General features: G+C 39.5%; 1 protein-coding gene across 7 annotated transcripts in view; it reads right to left on the bottom strand.

The window, feature by feature from the left end:
- The window catches only part of DENND1A (DENN domain containing 1A), a 498150-nt gene that overhangs the window by 232962 nt on the left and 243883 nt on the right, over positions 1-21305 (bottom strand). For all 7 annotated transcript variants that reach the window (XM_036107896.2, XM_078061741.1, XM_078061742.1 and 4 more), the window contains 2 exons: positions 20032-20085; positions 4635-4745 (listed from right to left, as the gene is read on the bottom strand). In XM_036107896.2, the coding sequence (XP_035963789.1) occupies positions 4635-4745; positions 20032-20085 (165 nt within the window). The remainder of the gene's footprint in view (positions 1-4634; positions 4746-20031; positions 20086-21305) is intronic.

The following is a 21305-nucleotide window of genomic DNA, read 5'->3' on the forward strand; positions in this document are numbered from 1 at the left end:
CTTCTTTCATCAGAAACCTAATCATGTTGGTGGCTTAGTTCTTTTTCCCTGATATAGTACTCCATTGGATGACTATACCATAATTTAGGGGTTCTCTGTTGGTAGTCATGCAGGCTCTGTCCAGGTTTAAAAGACAAAAGCAAAAAAACCAATGCTGCTATGAACATGCTTGTACATATATCCCTCTATAAATGACCAGTGAGTGTGTGTAGGTACGTGTATGTACACACACAAGCGGGCACGCACACACAGTTCTACCTAGAGATAGGATTGCTGAGTTTTGAGTGTATGCAAATAGTTTTGTGCCAAATACTTTTCAGCCTAGTACATGAATTCTCCAGTACAATTTCAATATAACACTTGACTTTATCAGATATCAAATTTTTACAAACCTAGTGTTTTAATCATTGTAGTTTTAATTTGCTTGTCTAGGATTACTAATGTAGTTGAGCATCTTTCCACATTATTATTAGCCATTTGTGTTTCTTCTGTCAAATGCCTATTTGTGCTTTTGGCCAATGTTTCTATTGATAGATTTGTCTTCTGCTTTTTAACTGCAGTAATTCTTTATATATTTCAGATATTAATCCTCTGTCGGTTTTACATATGGCAAATATCTCAACTCCAGCTTGTGATGTGTCTTTTCATTCTCCGAATGGTATTTTTTAATGAACAAATATTTGCAATTTTAATCTTTTTCTATATGCAATGTATGTTTTGGATTATTTGATTAAATCCTTCCCCCCTACTCTGAGATCACAGAGATTATTCATTTTGTCTTCCCAAAGTTTTAAAATTTTGCCTTTAAGTCCTTGATCCATCTGGAATTCAGTTTTCACATGGTGTTAAGAAACTGTCTCCCTTTTCTTCCCCATGTAGATAATCAATTATTGAAAAATCCATCCATTCCCCCAGATTTTACAATGCCACCTCTGTCGCATATAAAGAGCCCGCCCCCACACACACGGCCTGTTTCTGCAATGTCTATCCTGTTCCATCAAGACTATTTGTGTATTCCTGTGCCATTACTAGCATCCTAATTACTACAGCTCTATAAAAAGTTTTGATTCTGGTAAAGCAAGCTTCCACAACCCATTCTTTTTCTTCAAGTATGTCTTGGCTCTTCCCTTGGACTTTTCTGCATTAATTTTAGAATCAGTTTGCCAAGTACTGTATAAAATCCTAATGGGATTTTGAATGGAACTGCATGCAATCTATAGATCGTTTTAGAGTGAAAGGACATCTTCAATACATCAAGTCTTCCTTTTCATGAACACAGTCAGGGTTTTTCTCCGTCTTCTGGTGACCATATGAATATTCCATTTATTTTTAAAGACTTATTTATTTTAGAGGAAGAGAGAAAGTGCGTGTATAAGAGCGAGCAGGGGGAGGGGCAGAGGGAGAGACAGAATCTCAAGCAGACTCCCCACGGAGCCCAAAGCGGGGCTCAATATAACGACCCTGAGATCACGACCTGAGCTGAATCCAAGAGTCGGACATTCAGGTGACCAAGTCATCCAGGTGCCTCATGAATTTTCCCTTTTAATATATTAATGTGGTAAGTTTTTTAATAGATTTTTCTAGTATTATCAACCTTACATTTCTGGAATAAATCCAACTTAGTTATTATGAATCATATTTTTAAATACATTTGCTACTATTTTGTTTAAAACTTTTACAGCTACGTTTATGAGCGAGATTGGCTGATAAACTTTCTTGTAATGTCTCTTCCTTGTGTGGCTGAATGTCAAGGTTATACAATTACCACAAGAAAAGTAGGAGTGTATTCCCTTTTCTTTCTAGACTCTCAAGAAGAAGCCTAAGATTGAAATGATCTGTTCCTTGAGATGTTTGATAAAACATACCTGTAAAACCATCTGAGCTGAGTGTTCTGGGGGAAAAAAAAATTATGTATTGATTCAATTTCTATAAATTAAATAACCTATTCAATTTTTCTCTTTTTGATTCAATTTTGGTAAGTTGTATTCTACTGTCCATTTCATCTTAGTTTTAAAATACTGGCATAACATTGGTAATAGTATTTTCTGTTTTTTTAAAAATCTCTGCTGCAAAAAAAAAAAAAAATCTCTGCTACATCTGCTCTTTGTGCTTGTTGATTTATTCTTTAGTTCATTTTAGTTTTGGAAAAGAGCAGAAATAAATTTGTGTGTTTAATCCACTATATCTAAACAAAAAATTACATAGAAGGTACATTCTTCCTTATCTATAAGGAGGCGGTAATAACAGAACTTACTACACGCTGATATAGTGAAGATTAAATGAGTTAATAGATGCAAAGTGCTTAGCACAGTGCCTGGCACATATTAAGAGCTCAAAAATGTCACGATCGGGGCGCCTGGGTGGCTCAGTCGTTAAGCGGCTGCCTTCGGCTCAGGTCATGATCCCAGGGTCCTGGGATTGAGTCCTGCGTCGGGCTCCCTGCTCAGCGGGAAGCCTGCTTCTCCCTCTCCCACTCCCCGTGCTTGTGTTCCCTCTCTCACTGTGTCTGTGTCAAATAAATAAACAAAATCTTAAAAAAAAAAAAAAGTCACGATCATATTATAGGGAATTTAAATTACACTAATATGATGTCTTTTTTTTGTTCTACTAAAGTTTAATACTCCAATGCAATAGTAACAGGTTGCAGACTGGACTCTTTCAACTGTACTTTTATTCTTTTTTTAAGTTTTCTTTAAGTAATCTCTACACCGAATGTGGGGCTCGAACTCACAATCCCGAGAATAAGAGTCACAGGCTCCTCCGACTGAACCAGCCAGGCTCCTCAACTATACTTTTATTCTAACTGGCTTCATAAAGATGTAGCAATAAAACTGGATGGCAATCTTCTCACTCCCAAACTGTCTGGGTATTCAAGCCCTGAGATTATGAACTGCACTTCTAGTTTAAAATAAAATGCCAAAAAAAAAAAAGCTACCTGGGATGTTTTTCCCTCAAGGGCAAAGGCCATGCTTTTATCACCTACTACGTGCTGTGATCCTGGCACAATCAAAAAATTGTGAGTTCCTGGGGCGCCTGGGTGGCTCAGTCGTTAAGCGTCTGCCTTCGGCTCGGGTCATGATCCCGGGGTCCTGGGATTGAGCCCCGCATCGGGCTCCCTGCTCAGCGGGGAGCCTGCTTCTCCCTCTCCCACTCCTCCTGCTTGTGTTCCCTCTCTCGCTGTCTCTATCAAATAAATAAAATCTTAAAAAAAAAAAAAATTGTGCGTTCCTGACAAGCAAACAATACGAAAGAAATAATAAAATAATGAAGTTATACTAAAAACCATAAAGAAAACTAACAGCCTCACAAAGTTTTCATTATTAGGCACCTTGTATTCGTGGGTAAATACACAACTGGTTTTATCCATAGACCCTTCATTAGGGAAATTCTCACTATAAGAAGGTCCTTCTACCCTCTCTAACAGAGAAGTACCTGTTAGGCATTCCACTCCCAGTTAATTCCTGTATGCAAGCTTAACCTCAAAAGAAAAATAATACTATAAACAGATATTGAACTTTAGTTAATATATACATACACAATTATTTAGGGGGATATATACTGATTTACTTTAAAATGCATCAAAAAATACGATGGATTGATGGATAGCACGTGGGATGGGCAGATGAATAAATATGTGCCAAAGAAAGAGTAGTCAAATGTTCATGGCAGAATCTAGATCGGGTTATATGGGTGTTCACTGTAAAATGATTTCAACTTTCTATGTTTGAGAATTTTCATAATAGAATATAGGGAAAGATATAAACTCTATACCTGTCAAGTTAAAAAACAAACCTAAAATAAAAAGAATATGAAAAATATTTATATTATCCATATAGCAATAGTTATTACAATATAAAAGACCTCATTGCAATTTATTAAAAAACAAAGAAAAAACAAGAGTCCTATAAGATAGATGGGAAAAGACATTAACAAAATATAAATGGGAAATAAACCCATGGAAAATATGCAGTAACCTCTAACCAAAAAAAAATAAAGCAAACCTGCCATACCACTTTATGCCTATTTTATTAGCAAAATTTAAACAAATATGCATGAATACACACACAATTCTGGCAAGGCTGCAGTAAAAATGGGAACTCATATATGGCTGGCAGCATTCACTATAAACAAGCACAGTGTGTTTGGGAAGCAGTCTGGCAGTCCCTAAGTCACAGTGCTCAGCAAGTCCTTTGACCTGATGGTCCTACTCATTAGACTATGAACTGCATCCATCAAAAGCAGCCAAAAATTGTTCACTGCAGTATTATCTACTAAAGGATGAAACTATGAACAAGCTAAATGGCCATCAAGAGAAGAAAGGTTTAGTAAATGATGACATAGTACAATGGAATATGATACAGACATGTAAAAAAATGACAATGATGGAAGCGTAATGTGAAAATATGCAAAGTGTTCATACCCAGACCAAATGGAAAACTATAATTGATTGTGAAGCTATAAGAGTCAATGAAAACATGCACTGGCACTGTAAAGAAACATGAATAATTAATGAAAATGACATGTTGAGGGGATTGTGGCTGATTTCTTTTCCTAAAATTGTCTTTCATCTTCCCGATACATCTTTCCATTGAAATAAAATAATTAAAAAGCCCATCTCAAGACTGTCTACTCACAGTGCTGAGCTTGCTGCAGACGATGAGAATCCGGCGTTCGTACAACATGCTGGCATACAGATGTAACATGTTGTTTACATCCACGGCCACAAAATATTCTGTCAGATTTCTCTAGGAGAAACAAGAAGGGGAGATTTGTGGCTTATTTCATTTGTTCTCATCACAAGCGGGATCTTAAAAAAAGTATGAGAAACAGAAGATCATCAGAAAGCATACTCTCCTCTGCCCCTGTCCTATTCTTTCCACCTGAGAGACCGAATCCCGTGCTTGTGTAAAATCATGAAATGCAAAGTTGGAAGAGACCTCAGAGATGAAGCACTTCTGTGTGCTGATTACGGTTTACGTGAGGTCACGGGCAGCACCACACGGCTGTGCCTATCAGTTCCGAAAGGTGAGCAGGACAGGAAGTCTGCAATCTTACAAATGAGGAAAGCAAGCCTCAGAAAGGGATGCCAAGACCAAAAAGTCTCAGAAGCGATAAAGACCGGACTGCAGCTCAGATCTTCTGACCCCAGATCCTAGAACTTTCCCAATGTGTCATACCATACGTCTAGGCAAGAGAAAGGACCCGGGGACCAAAATGCTTTTTGGCACAGAGCCCGCTTCTGTTCGACAGATCCCACCCGCAAAGGCTAGGCATGCTCCTCTCTTGTCATCACTGCCGGCGTCCCCCTCCTCCATCGTTGACATTGTCTAAAAGGGCTCGGCTGGAATTAGAGCAATTTTGAAGATTTACAATTTCCAGGTATTTCACTCAAAAAGGGGGGGGGGGGGAACTGCAGACAAGCAGCAGGAAGTGGTGACAAAGCAGTGTTTTAACTAGCTTTTTTCTGTACCCGGGGCTTCTTTTAATTAGTACTATAGACTGGTACTCTTCAGATTTCAGAAAAAATATAATGTGTTTCATTTCTGCAACCCTTTCTATACCCACCTGACTTTAATAATACACATGAATATGTTAATTTCTTCAATGTTACAGGTTTTCAATGCCACACAATATAATCCTCTGAAAATGAAGGGGGTCAGGGAGGGAAGGAATACTACTTGCCAGGAGTTTGCCGTTTATAATGATGAAAGAGCTATAAACCCATAAATTCAAGTAAACCAGGTGGATTTTTACATGCAAAATAGCATAAAGTGCTTTTCAACAATATAATGGGTTGGGAATAAGAATGGGCACTCATCTTATGATTTATTGTTCTTTGATTGGAATACCAGGTTAACCATCGACCTTTATAAATAGTGAGTGAATTAATAGCTCCATATACTGACTACCTACCAAGTAGCAGGTACCATATCAGGTACTTCGTATGTGTAATCTTACGCAGTTCTCACAAAACTCCAAGGAGGCATTTTCCCCCCAGTATCCAGATAAAGTAAGTCTGGGAGAGATTCAGTAACTGGTAGAGTCAGAATTTGGACTCAGATCCAACTCCAGAGCCCATACACTTTCCCTTACATTGTCCCACTTAAGTATTTTTAAACATCTATAATATACAAAGCTTTACATACATTATTTCACTTAATCTTGAAACCACTCCTTGAACAGGCAATATCATCTCTACAGATAGGAGACCAGACAACAGAGAAAATGAAGTAACAGGACCAAGGTTATACACTATGTGGATCATCAGTCTCGGGTGAATTTGTCTCTAAACCTGTGCTCTTTGTTAATATCGGTACAAATAGTAGGTAAAACTTGTATTCAGGAAAGGAAGCATAGCATTGGAACAAAGCAGGATCGAAGTACACCAACTGAAAGAGAAAAAGTGTTGCTGTTAAGAACTGTTACCCCATTTACTGAGTAATCCTTCTGTGTTAGACAATAGGTACTTCACCTGTGTTCTCTCCAATCTTCTCAACAACCCTGAAAAAGGCATCATCATCTCCATTTTATAGATGAAGAAACTGAGGCCCAGGAAGGATAAGTAGGCTCCAAAGGTCACCCAGCTAGAAAGGGCAGAGCCGAGTTTCAAAACCAAGTCTCCTGAATCTGAAGCCCTTGCTCTAACCACCACACAACTTGCCTCCTAACAAACTTGAAAAACAAAAAACAAACAAGCAAGGCAGTCTGAATTAGTCAACAAGTGGGTCTCTTGCCCAGTGGACTGAGGAGTGCTGAGCTAATGATGTCAGGGTGGGGTTCGCTCTGAAGACCGTGACATGGCAGAACTATTCTCGCAAACAAAAATACAAGGCCCTCAGCTGAGCATTTCAGTAAAATGCTTAACTGCTGATGAATTACATCAATTTTTCTTTTAGGAGAGGATGCAAGTAAAAAGAAAATAGAAATGAGGAGCTTAAAGAAGGCCAGAAAGCCCATTAGCACTTTTGACAGATCCAAAGATAACTCTGAAGCCACCAAAACGTGGCCTCAAGAGTCTGCCAAGAAGCTTCACGCTGGGTAGAAATATGTTACACAGCTTGCCGTCCAAATAAGGAGACACGGCGTCAGAGACAAATCCTGCACCTTATTTTGGTGGGAGAAAAAAAAAATCATAAGGATACTTTTGTGGATGGGGAAGGAAACATTTCTGAAATCAAAACACCACTTGGTTGAGGCATAACCCCCAAGCCCAATCAGGTTCTGAGAGATTCAGGTGCTTGTTCCAAAAACTCTATACAGGTATGTTAAAAATATGTAACATTTAGCCAAATTCTCTCTAAACTGTCATGTACTTTTTTTGGTATTTCTCATCCCATCTGTGCTGATTACCAAGATATTTGTGTCTAAACAGAAGCTGTCTTTCTTATCTGCTTCCTCCCCTGCCTCTTTCCTTCTGGGATGCCACCCGCCTAGGCGGGTGGGAGTGGGTGGGAGTGGCGACAGCCCTGGGAACTTCGTTCAGCCGTGGGAGCACCTGCGGGGCAGAGCAGGCCTTGGGAGCAGCTGTAGGGAGCATTTACAGTTTCCACCAAACTTCATCTCTGAAGAAAACCCCTTGGCAAGAAGGGTCTCCTCCCTGTGCCTTAAAGCATCCAGTGGCTTAAGCTACACCAACCCTCAATTTCTCAAACCTGTCATACCTTTTCATACCCTCAGGCCTTTACTTCTGTTGTTTCCTCCTCCTAGAATGCTCTTCTCTTCCTTGAGGACACTCACTCACTTTTCAAGACCCAGGTGAAATGTTACCTCCTCCTAAAAGGCTTCCTCGATTCCACATTTGTCAAGCTCCTACACTTTGTGCTGGCATGGTTATTTGTCTCTATCTTATGACCACTTGGTTACAAGTATGTTTTTGTTCCTAGACTGAGGTCCCTCTGGGCAATGACATATCCCGACATCTAGCAGTTTGATAAAAGAATGAAGCAGTAAGTAAAGAAAGCAATGACTGAAGACCTCAGCTCCTTAGCTGGAGTCTGAGCAGTGTAGCCTAAGAGAAATACACCAGCCTGAAAGACACCGTGGTATATTAGGAAGAACACAGCATTTGATATCAGAAAACTTGGGTCTAGGTTGGATAAGTGATCGAATACTTAGTAATGGTGAAGGGTTCACGGAGAAAGAATGGACCCTGGCAACTCACAAACTCATGTAAAATAGCTGGGGCTTGGGGGAGGCTGTTAAAGGTATTTGTGGCTACATTTATTAGAAGTAAAGAAGGGGCACGTGGGTGGCTCGGTCGGTTGGGCATCCAACTCTTGATTCCGGCTCAGGTCATGATCTCAGGAGCGTGGGATCGAGCCCCGTGTCTGGCTCCGTGCTGGGCACACAGCCTGCTTGGGATTTTCCCTCCCCGCCTCTCCCTCTGCCTCTGCTCCTCCCCTCCCCACCCCATGCACATCCTCTCTCTAAAAAAATAAATGTGTAAAGAAATAGGTGGTTTGTTCATCAGGTAATGGGGAGGGGGCTGCATACAGAAGCAGGTATTCATTTCACAGCCAGGTCAGTCATAGGTCTTATGGGTAAGACAAGAGTATAGGGAATAGGGAATAAGGAGCAGAGGGAGCTCCATGGCACACTGTCCTAGGTCAAGATTGCAGCCAGAACATACTATGAGCTTATATTTCTAAGGGACACAAGGTATACTACTCTCCTAGCACTTTGCTTCAGTGGGACCAAGTCTTCAACCTCCCATTTCTGTCTCCTGTAATCAGCCAATCAACAAACACTTATTTAACTCCTACTATGTGTTTAGTACCATCCTGGGAGCTGGAACTGCAGAGATTAAGTAAAGATGATCCCCATTTTCCAGGAGTATAGCCTGGGAATGGGAATGGCATCAGTATGGTGTGCAAAGTACCATGGTCCAGGCTACACACACTCCAGGGCTGCCTGAGAAGGGCAGATTTAACTTTGCTGGATGGATACGCGGGGGCAAGGCTGGGGAAGGCTTGACAGAGGAGAAGACAGCTGGTCTGGGTCTCCCAAGAGGGCTTCACTCAATGGACAGGGGGAGAAGCGTATTCCATGCAGAGACAGAAGCAGGGAGGAGAGAGGAGCTCCAGCAGGTCAGTAGAGTGAAGAGGAGGATACACGGCAGGGGACGTGCTGGGGCAGGGGAGCTGGGTTCAGATTCTGTGGGAGCTTAGACTTTCCCCATGGGTAAGAGGGAGCTGCTGAAGGATCATGATACAGTTACATATGTTTCAGAAGGATCTTCCTAGAGATCCTATGGAGGATGCCCAGGAGAGGGCAAGTGGGAGGCAGGACAATCAATTAATAGGCTACTGCCATATTCCGGGAAAGAATGATTACAACAAATAAACTACGGAGATGAAAGCTTTGAATATGGATGTGACAGATCTCTGTAAAGTGAAATCACAGGACCTGATAATGAATCAGACCTGAGAAGGAGGGTGGGGGGGCGGTGGAGAGAATTGCAGACAACACCCAGGCTTCCAAGTTACTGAGCACCACACTTGTCCACGTGCCCAGTTTTCTTAAAAGGAGTCTACTCATTTAATGAGGGAATCAGTCCTCCTTCTAAAGAACCATCAATCCTATCAAGCATGGTGTTGCTGCTCACCTAGTCTTGGGCCCAGTGTCCTAGACTATAATGCCACCACGGCTAAGTCTAAATCACCACCCCCTTCATTCCCTGACAATTACCTCTCTGTGTGACTCACCTACTGGGAAGGAAAATCTTGCTTCGAGGGACTATTTCCAGTGTCCATGCTCAGAAGGGTTCAGTTTTCTCAGTGCCAGGACGTTTTTAGGCTTAAGGACATTCCGTTTCTATTCATAGAACTCAAGCATTCTTTCAGTTACATATCAATTATGTGCCCATGAGCATTCTCCTATCCGCCTAGCATTCATTACGGGCTCACTCTGTAGGGCTGGGTAGCAGGAATATGAAGCTGACCACTACTCAGGGCTGGAAAGGGCTCAGGTCCAAGGAAGGTCTCTAGTTAACTGGGTCAGAACAGCCTGGAAATTGAGTTTTGGAAGAGGTGTGTGCTACACAAGCTCCTTAGCTTCTCCAGGCTCCTGTTTCTCATCTCTGCAAAGACATGACGGTGAAGGTCCCATCCAGCTCTAACCCTCTATGGCTCTAAATCCAGACAAAGAGGAAGGGAAGGCACCTGGCAAGCCTCATTTCCCCCAGGAGAAGCCCCATAATGGCTGCTCGCTTCTAGCTGTCCCTGCTGGCTCCCGTGCCAATCCAGGTGGCTGGGGACTTCGGGCTCACTGTGATCCACGCCCGGGGTGAGGAAGCAGGTGGGGGGTGGGGGGGATGGGCCAAGGATGGGAGGGGATATAGTGGGGCTTAGAGAAAAAGCGTCTTAGGTTCAATACCTTAGGGAAATGAGATAATCCCCAAACCAAAGAACCGACTCTAAGCTGGGTACTCCTTGGAGCCTTCGAAACAGATGCTAGTCCGCCCCACGGTCTGTCATTTTATTAGTCTTTGTGACTTTCAGCTTCATACACAGTACAGATGATAAAGACTTACTGTACTGTGTCTGGAGGAGGCTTCTAGGCAAGAGGCTTGGTTTTGCCAATGGGTCTTATTTCCTGAAATAACTCCTGCTTAGATTATTTTACCATAATGTAAACCTTTAAAATCCTCAATTGATTTTTTTTTTTTTAAAGAATTTAGGTTACTTTAGTTGTGTGGGATTCTTAAAAGGGAATTATAAATTTGCATTCTAAAATAATCTGTCTGAGAAAGAATTCCACAAACTCACTTAAGCTATCACATCAGAGAAGTATATTATAGGAAAGAAGGCAGGGTTTACCCGGAGGTCAAATTTTATCCCTCCGTGTGAATGGAAAAACCATTATAATAAACAATTACCTGACAACTCTTAAGAGCAACAATGGAATTCTCTACAATCTCAGTACTTGATAATAGGTCTTCTACTACCACCTCAACTTTGTTTATTTTTGAAAGTCACGATGAGTTCATAAATCTTTTCTATATCATGGTACATCTTTTGACAAAGTGGAAGTCTGGGCAATGTTATATGTAACTGTCCATTCTAAATGCTTTCCGCGCATCATTAACCACTTGGTATGACACCGACCAGATAATTAAGACAGGTTTGTTTAATATTCCAAATGAAGGTCTATATGATTATCCATTAATCAAAAGTAAGCTTCAAAACCTAGCTGCTAAAAAAAGAATCCCTTCTACAACCAGTTTACAATGTAATTATTACTACATATCTGTTCCTGATCTGTGACTTCTTTTTAATGCAGGTCAACTGTTTAAAATTTATAAAGATTTATGCTCATTTAACTATTGCCTGTATAAAATTCACTCCTACATATATTATCTTGAGATAACTCTGATGAACAATTACATAGTGACAGTTTTTCAGTGAAAAGGAAGAAAATATTTCTACACAAAAATTGTAAAAATAATGAGAATTAACTTCAACAGCCATCTGAAAGTGGAAAGAATTTTCTACATTTGCTTTTTATTAACGTCTTGCAGACATACTGGCTTAAAAGCCAACTGAAAAGAATTGTTATTTTCCCTTTTCTTGGGGGTGGCTGCATTGCTCATTCATTCATTCATTCATTCAGCCAATCATTCAGTCATTCCATAAATATATATTGACAATCTACTATGTTCTGGGTATTTACAGAGTGCTAATTATAGAGATGCAGTGATGAAAAAATACTAATCCCTCTCATTATGGAAGGAGAAATGACATTAAACAAGTTCACAAAATTAATTACAGAACTTAAACTGACGATGAGCAATTTCTTAGAAGGGTGTGGGGGAGCCATAGAGCCTGAGGCCCAGGACCCAGCAGCATCTCAGTGCTGGGATCAGACTGACCTGAGTGTGACTCCCGGTTTTCGCATTTACTGGCTACATGACTAGGGGCAAGTTACTTCAGGTCTCTGGGCTTCATTTCCTCTTCAGAGCAGGGATAACAACCACTTCGTAAGCCTGCTGTGAAGATTCCATGATAAATAGTGCCTGATCTGATCCATGGCAGGTGTTGAATCTACACTAGCTCCTTTCTCTCTTTCTTACATTAACCATTCTCCGAAGCCGTCCAGAACAACCTGATTCTCTGGTGACAGAATGAAGTTCCATGTGCCAAAGTCCTTTTACCCTTCTCTTTGCTTATTCTTTTAAGTTTAACATGTCTCTTAGAGGAGATAATCAATAAATGTTTACAGAACCTCCCATATGACAGGTACCGGAGTCCTGGACTCCATTCCCTCTACCATTTCTAAGCTTCAGAAATTCTGGGGTCAGTGGCTCCTGCTAAGAGACTTGTGTGGTCAAATATACACTCCAGGAAAGGACAAATACTGATCTTCACAACCAAGAATGTTAGCAAAAACCCAGAACAGATAAGCTCCAAGAAGTAATGTGCCCTAGCCCTGAGCCACAACTCAGACCTCAAAAGAGGTTAAGACTAGAATTGTAGGAAAGCCAAGAGAAGAAGGGAAAGAAAAGGACCATCAAAAGCAGCATCTTTCTTGCACCAAGCACTGACCTTGGAACTTTGCATTTATTTATTTATTTATTTATTTGGAACTTTGCATTTAATTCTTCATTTGTTCCTCCCAGTTTTCTTTATTACATAAGGACACTGAGGCTCAGAGAATATAAGTAAGTAGTCCAAGGTCCCCGAGTGGTAGAGCCCGGTGTCTGGCTGTCTCCAAAACTCATGTTCTTTCCACTACAGCAGACTCTATCATATTAACAACCCCATGGTTATTGCTTGTTTCAATTTGCAATGCAGCAATTTAGTCATTTTAAATTAATCCTTGAAAATCACCAAGAGATTAAAATGCAAATTTCAACATGGCTAGAGCTCAATACTGATTCTATGTCAAAAATCACACAAATTGGTCCTACAAAAGTTCAGATTCTCCTTGGAGGAAAAGCTTTCCTGCTTCACTTCATATTTGAGATGTGAAAAATAATTTTTTCCTCTTTCCTCATGAATATCAAAAGTCAACTGCAGGGAGGCAGGCGGGTATAATGAAAACGAAATGCTTTGGTTCCTTACCAACCTGAGTCACTACACCCCACTTAGGTGCAGACCTTGGGCTGGTAACCTCAGGTCTGTGGGCCCTGGGTCCCTATATATAAAATGGGGCTCACGTCTATCTCTTACAGAGGAGCTGTAAGGATTTAAATGGAACCATGTATGTTAGGAGTCTGGCAGATTGTTTTTATTATTCCCGCTTAGAAACAAACAAGGCCAGCCTTTTACTGATTTGCAAAGGAGGATTTAGGGGACAATGGGTCATACACAGGGAATTGGTTCATTAGTGGCAAAACCAGCAGAGGGAATGCAAATTTTTTTTTAAATGGTGGGGGCAGTGCAGACAGGAATTGGAGCTGGGGCTATGAAGAAGACAGCCCCCCCCCCCCCGCCAAACTATTTCTAACCTCTGTTATGGCAGTTTTGAAAATTAAGAAATTATCAGACTTTCAGGACCTCATTTTAAGTTCTTAAGGAACTCTCGGTCCTTCAAGTTAAAAAAAAAATGAAAATGATGAACCTAATCTAGGCAATAATTGTTGTAACATTATTTATAATAGCAAAACATTAGAAGCAATCTAAATGTCTATTAGTAGGAGTGGCATAGTTAAAACACTGTAGAGATTTCTAGTAAAATATGGTAGATTAAACACAAATATTTTGTCTTTTCTCTCTGATACCATCCCTCCCCAACAACTCCCCAGGGAAAGTCACAGTGAAAGAATTTTAAAAGACATAAACCCCAAAGAACAGGAGAAAAGACATTACTGGAAGAGAGATGTCAAATTTTTAGAAGCCAGAAAGCAGAAGTTACTAAAGAAATGGTTCTCAACCTGGGTCATGTGCCCTCAAGGGACAATGTGGCAACGTCTGAGACATTCTGGGTTGTCATAGCTGGAAGGGGGTGTGCTACCATCATATAGTGAGTAGATCCCAGGAATGCTGCTAACATCCCCCAGTGTACAAGACAGTCCCACATGACAAAGAATGATCTGGCCCAACATGTCAACAGTGCCAACTGAGGTTGAAAAACTAAAGGAGGATGACTTGGCAGCCCACAAAGGGCAGAACACGAAAGCTGGGACAGAGGGATAGGACACACGCTTGAGCCCAACTCATACCACACAACTCCAAAAAGGTTCAGGAAATGGAGACACCCAGAAGCTTTGAAGGCTGGAGGAAAGGTGCCAATAAAAATAAGATTCTTCTCTCCCAGCTTACTCTGCTAGTCAACCAGCCTTCTGAAACTCCTCCAGCAAAAGAAGTGTTTACTTTCTAGAGGAACTGAACCAGAAGGCATGGGGACACCAGGTATAGCTAAGGACAGGGGATAAAGCATTAAGTAAAAAATGGGAGGGGGGCTTAAAGAATACATGCTAAATGTTGATATCCCATAACTCACCACCCTCATTCAGCTTCCAGAATGATAATAAATGAAGCTTATGCTCACTGGCAAAAACAAAACAAAGAAACAAGACAAAAAAACAAAAAACAAAAAAAAAACCTCACTAGTTCCAAAGACAAGATTCTGATACTGACATTTGAAAGCTCCCCACATACAGCCCCTAAGTAACCAGGCCTTTCTGATCCATCATCTCCAGTAAAGGCCACCAGGTAACAAGCCCCATTCATGAACACAGAGCTTCCACTCAGCTTTTTAGTGCCTCCGTCTTAAATAGGGCTGGACAGGCACTTGAGGAAAGCCTCTACCATCAAAGATACAGAGTGAAACAAACAGGAGAGAGAAAACATGGAGGAAGAAAACATGCAGAAAGAACAAATTTTTAGACCTATGAACGAGTCTCAAAGGGATGAGAAAACATACCGCACTCATGAAACAAGATGCCATTAAACAATGAATAATTTATTGAACAACACCAAAAAGCTCTTAGATACATAAACAATGATAGCAGAAGAAATTCAAAAGGGTGAAATGATTTGTTAAAGAAAGTAGAAAGAAGCCTGAAAGAGAGAGATGGAAAATAGAAAAGGAAATTACTGGATCAACACAGGATCCTACCACTGAGGCCCCAGAGAAAGGAGAAAAATAAAGAAGCATCTTTTCAAAGAAATAATGTGACACCATTTCCTGGCTATAAAGGACATGAGTTTCTAGACTGAATGAGCACCAAGTGGCCAGCACAGCAGATGAAAAGGACAATTTCAGAATACCAAAGACAAAAAAAGGATCCTAAAAAATAAATCAAGAATCAGAATGGCTTACAACTTCCAAGTTTCAACAGGAAAACTAGAAGTCAACAGAGCTATGTCTTCAAAATTCTGAAGGCAATTTCCAATCCTACCCAGAGTAGAACAGTCATTTTCAGTGATGCAAGGTCCGACCATGTTGCCTCCAACACAATTTTTTTTTTTAAAGATTTATTTATTTATTTATTTGACAGAGAGAGAGACAGCGAGAGAGGGAACACAAGCAGGGGGAGTGGGAGAGGGAGAAACAGGCTTCCCGCGGAGCAGGGAGCCCAATGCGGGGCTCGATCCCAGCACCCTGGGATCATGACCTGAGCCGAAGGCAGACGCTTAACGACTGAGCCCCCAGGAGCCCTGCAACACAATACTTTCTTAGGAAACTACTGGAGAATGTTTCACCAGAATAAGGGAATAAACAAGAAGATGTGAAATCCAGGAACTCCTATTTGACAAAAAGTTATACAAGAAAGAAAATGCGATCATAATTGATCATCTCATCCCACATGCTCACTGAATTGTAAACAATTTAAAAATTTTAAAAATTTTCTGAAGATAGAGGAAAAATGGGGGAGGGAAAACATGTGAGTGAGATGAAGTTATCTTCTAGGGGGAGAGAGGCTCAGAGGTGGTAAAAGATCTAAACTCTCAACTTCCGCAGGAAAATCAATAGGTGATATCTGAAAAGAAAAATTAAGATATAGCGATATGTGCATATTAGTTTAAAACATGGAGAGAAATACTGCAACTGCTAAAATCTTGAAAGTAGCTGCCTCTGGGAAGTGGAAAGTAAGGAGAATCTGAAATTTCCATCAACAATTATGTGGTACTATATGATTTTTTAAGCCATTAATATGTATTACTTTCATAAGAATAGTAATACCATTAAATTAAAAAAATCATTAAAAAAGGATGAAGTAAATCAATATGAACAGGTTTGAGAATACATTTTAAAAAGTGAGTTGCAAAACAATATGAATAGTATCATATTTATGTCTAAAGAAATGTCTACAACATACACAGGTACTCACACATATGATAGAGTAAATACACAGAGAAAGGTCTGGAAGGACACGCAAACTGGAGGGAGAATGGGACTGGGGTGGGGTAATTCACTTTTTCTATATGTACTTTTTATTTAATGCTTTGTACAACAAAGATATTTGAAACATTCATAATACATTGTCATAAAAAAAGCGCTGATAGAAAGGTATGTATTTGGTATCATCTCCATTGTGTTTTTTAAAATGTAGCTTCTAAAATTTTTTTTTTTTATCAAAAGGACTCCCTTATCTCAAACAAAATATTACCTAATTCCCAATTTAAGCAGACAGGAATGAACCTGCAATGAATAAAGCAGGAGCAGGGACCCTGTGCTCTGGTCAGCCAGTCATCCATCTCCCCCAGGCTGTCCAGGGGTCCTAAAGCAACCTCGGGGCTCTAGGCAGCATAGTGTAGAAACTGCTACTATCATAAAGGGGAAAGAAAAACTTGGAACGTGACTTTCTCTGAGATACGGGATTACAAGCAATTTTTCTTTTTCTTTTGTTTAATACATATACATACATACCTTTCCTATAATTTGGAACAGTTTACATAATAATCCATTCCTTAACGTGCCTATATAACCACCTAAAACCTCACATACTTGTAGCAGCAAGGTAAAGAGATGGCCAAAAAAGCTTTAATTAATCTTTTCAAGTTATGGTTCTATATTTATATTTCCTATTTCTTAGGTTGACTTCAATCATTTATATTTTTCTGGAAAATTTTATCTTATCTCTATCAAATTTATTGCATAATTTTACGATTATTACTCTTTTTAAAAATTCAGTTTTAAAAAGGTCTTATTTTTCAATTCTACTTTAACAATATTTTCTAATTAAAACTGTAATTAAATGTTTCTAGTTTTGGCTTTTTGATTGCCATTAATTTTTTTTTTTTTTTAAGATTTTATTTATTTATTTGACAGAGAGAGAGACAGCGAGAGAGGGAACACAAGCAGGGGGAGTGGGAGAGGGAGAAGCAGGCTTCCCGCCGAGCAGGGAGCCTGATGTGGGGCTCGATCCCAGGACCCTGGAATCATGACCTGAGCCGAAGGCAGACGCTTAACGACTGAGCCACCCAGGCACCCCTAATTTTCCATTTTTTTTTTTTAAGATTTTATTTATTTATTTAGAGACAGAGCACATACAAGTGGGGGAAGGGGCAGAAGGAGAGGGAGAGGGAGGATTCCAAGCAGACTCTGCACTGAGCTTGAAGCCTGACACGGGGCTCAATCCCATGACCCTGAGATCACGACCTGAGCTGAAATCAAGAGTCAGATGCTTAACCGAATGAGCCACCCAGGCACCCCTCATTTTCCAGCTTCTTGAACTGAAAGTCAAGTTCATTATTTTCTGTTTCTTATTTATAATAAAAGCATTAGAAGCTATCAGTTTCCCCCTGAGTGTAGTTTTGGCTGAATCCCTTAGGGTTTTGTTGTTTAGTGTTCTCGTTGTCATTAACGTCTAAACAATACAAAATTTCAATGTTTTATCCCCTTTGACACCAACCACTATTTCAAGTAGACAAATATTTTTAAAACCTTTATCATTAATTTCTAGTCTTATTTCATTGCCATGAAAAGATTGGCCTGTAAGACTTTTTTTTCTATTTTAAAATTTTCAGTGATCTGGTACATAGCCAATTTTTATAATTGTTCCATGGCATTTGCAAATAATCCTTCAACAAAAAGCCTTTGGCTATTTGTCCATGGTATGCCCCTACTTCTGCTCTCCCACTGGATCTGGGTTCCTCCATTATCTACTCCTTATTGACTGCTAAGTATCAGTAATCATCTCCTTTATGTTGTGGAAATTCCTCAAATTTTCTGGCTCATGGCAGCTGCTTCTGGAATTATAAGAACATTCTTCTCCTTAATTTTATTGTTCTTTTGTCATTTCCATGGAATTTTTTTGGAGATGAAGGGGAAAATAATGGGCTCAAAGTATAGCATAGTACGTGAGAGCTCAGTCTCTAAAACCAGAAAGACCAATGTCTGAATTCTAATTCTACCACTTCTTTGCTGCAGGACCTTGAATATGTTACTTAAATTCTCAGGGCCTGTTTCTAGATATAAAATAGTAATTACAATAGTTGCACCTAAGTTTGTCAAAAGAGGTCAATGAGAAAATGCAGGTACCTACTGAATCCATCATCTGACAAGCAGTAGTACATAGTAACATTAGCTATTGTTGCTGAAATGGGGTCTATGCTCCAAAGTTTTTATTACTTAATGTAAACAAAAAGGAAGCAGTATTTTCCACCAGAGCCTCATCATAAACATTATGGATATATTTGACAATCCCAACTAAGATAGTTATCTAACAACTTACAGTCTAACTTCATTAAGAACACATGATTACTTGATCAACATTTATAATTTGTGAGCTCTATAGACAACATGTAAAAGAATTTCCTTTCTGTGAGTCTGTAATGATTACAAAGAAATACACCACTTACTCCAGTACTTTAAAAAAATAACCAGGTATATACCTAAAATAATTAAAAGCAGGGACCTGAACAGATGTTTGTACACCAATGCGCATAGCAGAATGCGCATAGCCAAAATGTAGAAAACTCACATGTCCATCAGTGGAGGAGCAAAATGGAGTATGTATATACATACAATGGAATATTATTCCGTCTTAAAAAGGAAGGAAATGCTGAGACATGTTATAACATGGATAAACCACAAAGGCATGATGCTAAATTAAATAAGCAAGACACAAAAGGACAAATATTGTATGGTTCTACTTATATTAGGTAACTAATCAAATTCATAAAGAGAAACTCTGAAAGAATAGTGGTTGCCAGGGGATGGGAGGAGGGCGTAAATGGGGAGTTGTTTTTTAATGGGTACAGAGTTTCAGTTGGGAAAGATGAAAAAGTCCTGCTGATGATGACTGCACAACAATGTGAATATAGTTCACCAATGAAATGTACATTTAAAGATAGTTAAAATGGTAAATTCGATATTATATATATATTTTGCCACAATTTTAAAAAAGTAATCAAGTGCCTACACAGTGGTGAATCTATATTTAATTCTACATAGTACTACTTATAATCTGAGTAAAACATTTTGAAAATATGTCTAAAGGCTAGATACACAATTCAGCTTGTTCAGAGGGCAAACATTAACCTCTGCTCCCTCAGACTCATGTTCACTACTCTTAAATCTTTAAGAGGTGTGGGGGGGCGGTCTTCACACTAATACCCACAAATACTTTCTTTTACACTCTTAAAAGTGGATATAGAAATGTAGTATAATTCTACTTAAGTAAATCTATCCTAATAAAGAAATCTTTATAGAAAAGTTCTTTCTACAGAAACATTTTATTTACAACAGCAAAAACTAAAAACCACCTAAATGCACAACAGTGAAGGGAGAGCTAAGTAAATTACAAAGCAAATGGAATATTACACAGCTAACAAATAGGATTCTATGAATGAGATGGAAAAATGCATATGTGATCAGTGATTTTAACTACGTAAAAAAAATACATTCTAAAAAGACTAAAATGAGACATCAACATGTTAATAGGTGATTATCTTTGAGAAGTATAAGTAATGATCCCTCTTTATACTTTTTCTGCTTTTCAAATATTCTATTTGTTTTTGCTTTTGTAATGCATTATTTTTATAATGGGAAAATATATCCTTTTATTTCTTTTAAATGTAAATAAAAGATAAAGAAGAATAAAAATTTAATCTCCCCCCCCGCACACACACAAGTACTCACATTCTCGGGTATGCTGGGAAGTTCTCTAGTATCAGGCACAGTAAAATAAGAATGCTGAAAAGAAAAGCAAAAGCTATTTACTTTTGCAAAAATATGCAACAAGCACATTATTCAGAAATCAGGTAAATGATCTGAAGGTAGTTCCTCACTCAGATGAGGAAACAGAGGTTCACTCACAGGAAATGACTATAGAGTATTTTCTTTGGATAATGCTGGATTACAGCCAGACACATTAAGTCACCAGTTTGGTAGACGGAATTCTTTTCTATGAGAGATGAACTTCTTTCGGAGATATAAATGAACAGCTCAAAGAGGTTAAAGGCTAAATTTCCCTACAATGTTTGCACATTTCTGAACACATGAAAGCTGCAGGCTTCATAATTTATTGTTCAATGAGGCAAGTGGACTTGAGGGACCAAGTATCACTAGGTTCACTCAGCAACAGCCTTACCAACCAAACCTGCCATTTCATTTTAGCATCTGAGATTATATCCATATACAAGCTGCAGGCAAAATCTGCCCCAAAGGCCCAAGTGATGTTAAGGACAGCTCCAACTGAAGGACTGCTGCACTGAGACCATTACAGATGGCTAAGAGTGAGAATTCTGTCCCCTAAGCATGCTCTGCAAAGAAGCCTCCTGACTTCTAGTGTAATCTCCAGTGAAGGGAGTGGGAGACTCAATGGAGCTGAAAACCTGACCTGTTCAAAGAACTTTCAAGGAGGCATCCCGATGTATGTAACGAGCACATGTCCCTGAGTTAAATGACAACAGGCTGGACTGATGACACCTCCTCTGAACTACTAAAGACTCAGAGGACAATGGCAAGCAGGAATGGAGAGTCTGGTGCTGGCCAATTAAAGATGGGATTGTGCAAAGGGCAGGAAAGGTCGCAGCAGAGAAGGTCAGCTTAGCCATGGCCTAAGTTCAAACCTGGACCCCCAAGTGACATTTCACGAAGTCCCTCCCCTCCATGCTTAGATAATTGCAAAATAAGTAGGTCTCAAGAAGAATGAGTTGTACAGACTTCTTGAAATGAAAAGCTGGGGGACAACTGCAGTAATGACAATAACAACAGTAATAGTATGAGCTACTTGCCTACTATTCAACAGATATCGACCTGCTACATGGAAGGCTTTATGCCAGGTATTTGTATCAGTATTATCTTTAATTTCCCTAATTTTAAGATACATATTATCTCCATATTACAAATGGGTAATATGGTTCCTATCACCTGCTCACAAAGCCAGCAGGTGATAGGAACTGAAACCAGGT

This window comes from Halichoerus grypus, chromosome 14 (genome assembly GCF_964656455.1).
Source record: "Halichoerus grypus chromosome 14, mHalGry1.hap1.1, whole genome shotgun sequence".
Lineage (NCBI taxonomy): Eukaryota > Metazoa > Chordata > Mammalia > Carnivora > Phocidae > Halichoerus > Halichoerus grypus.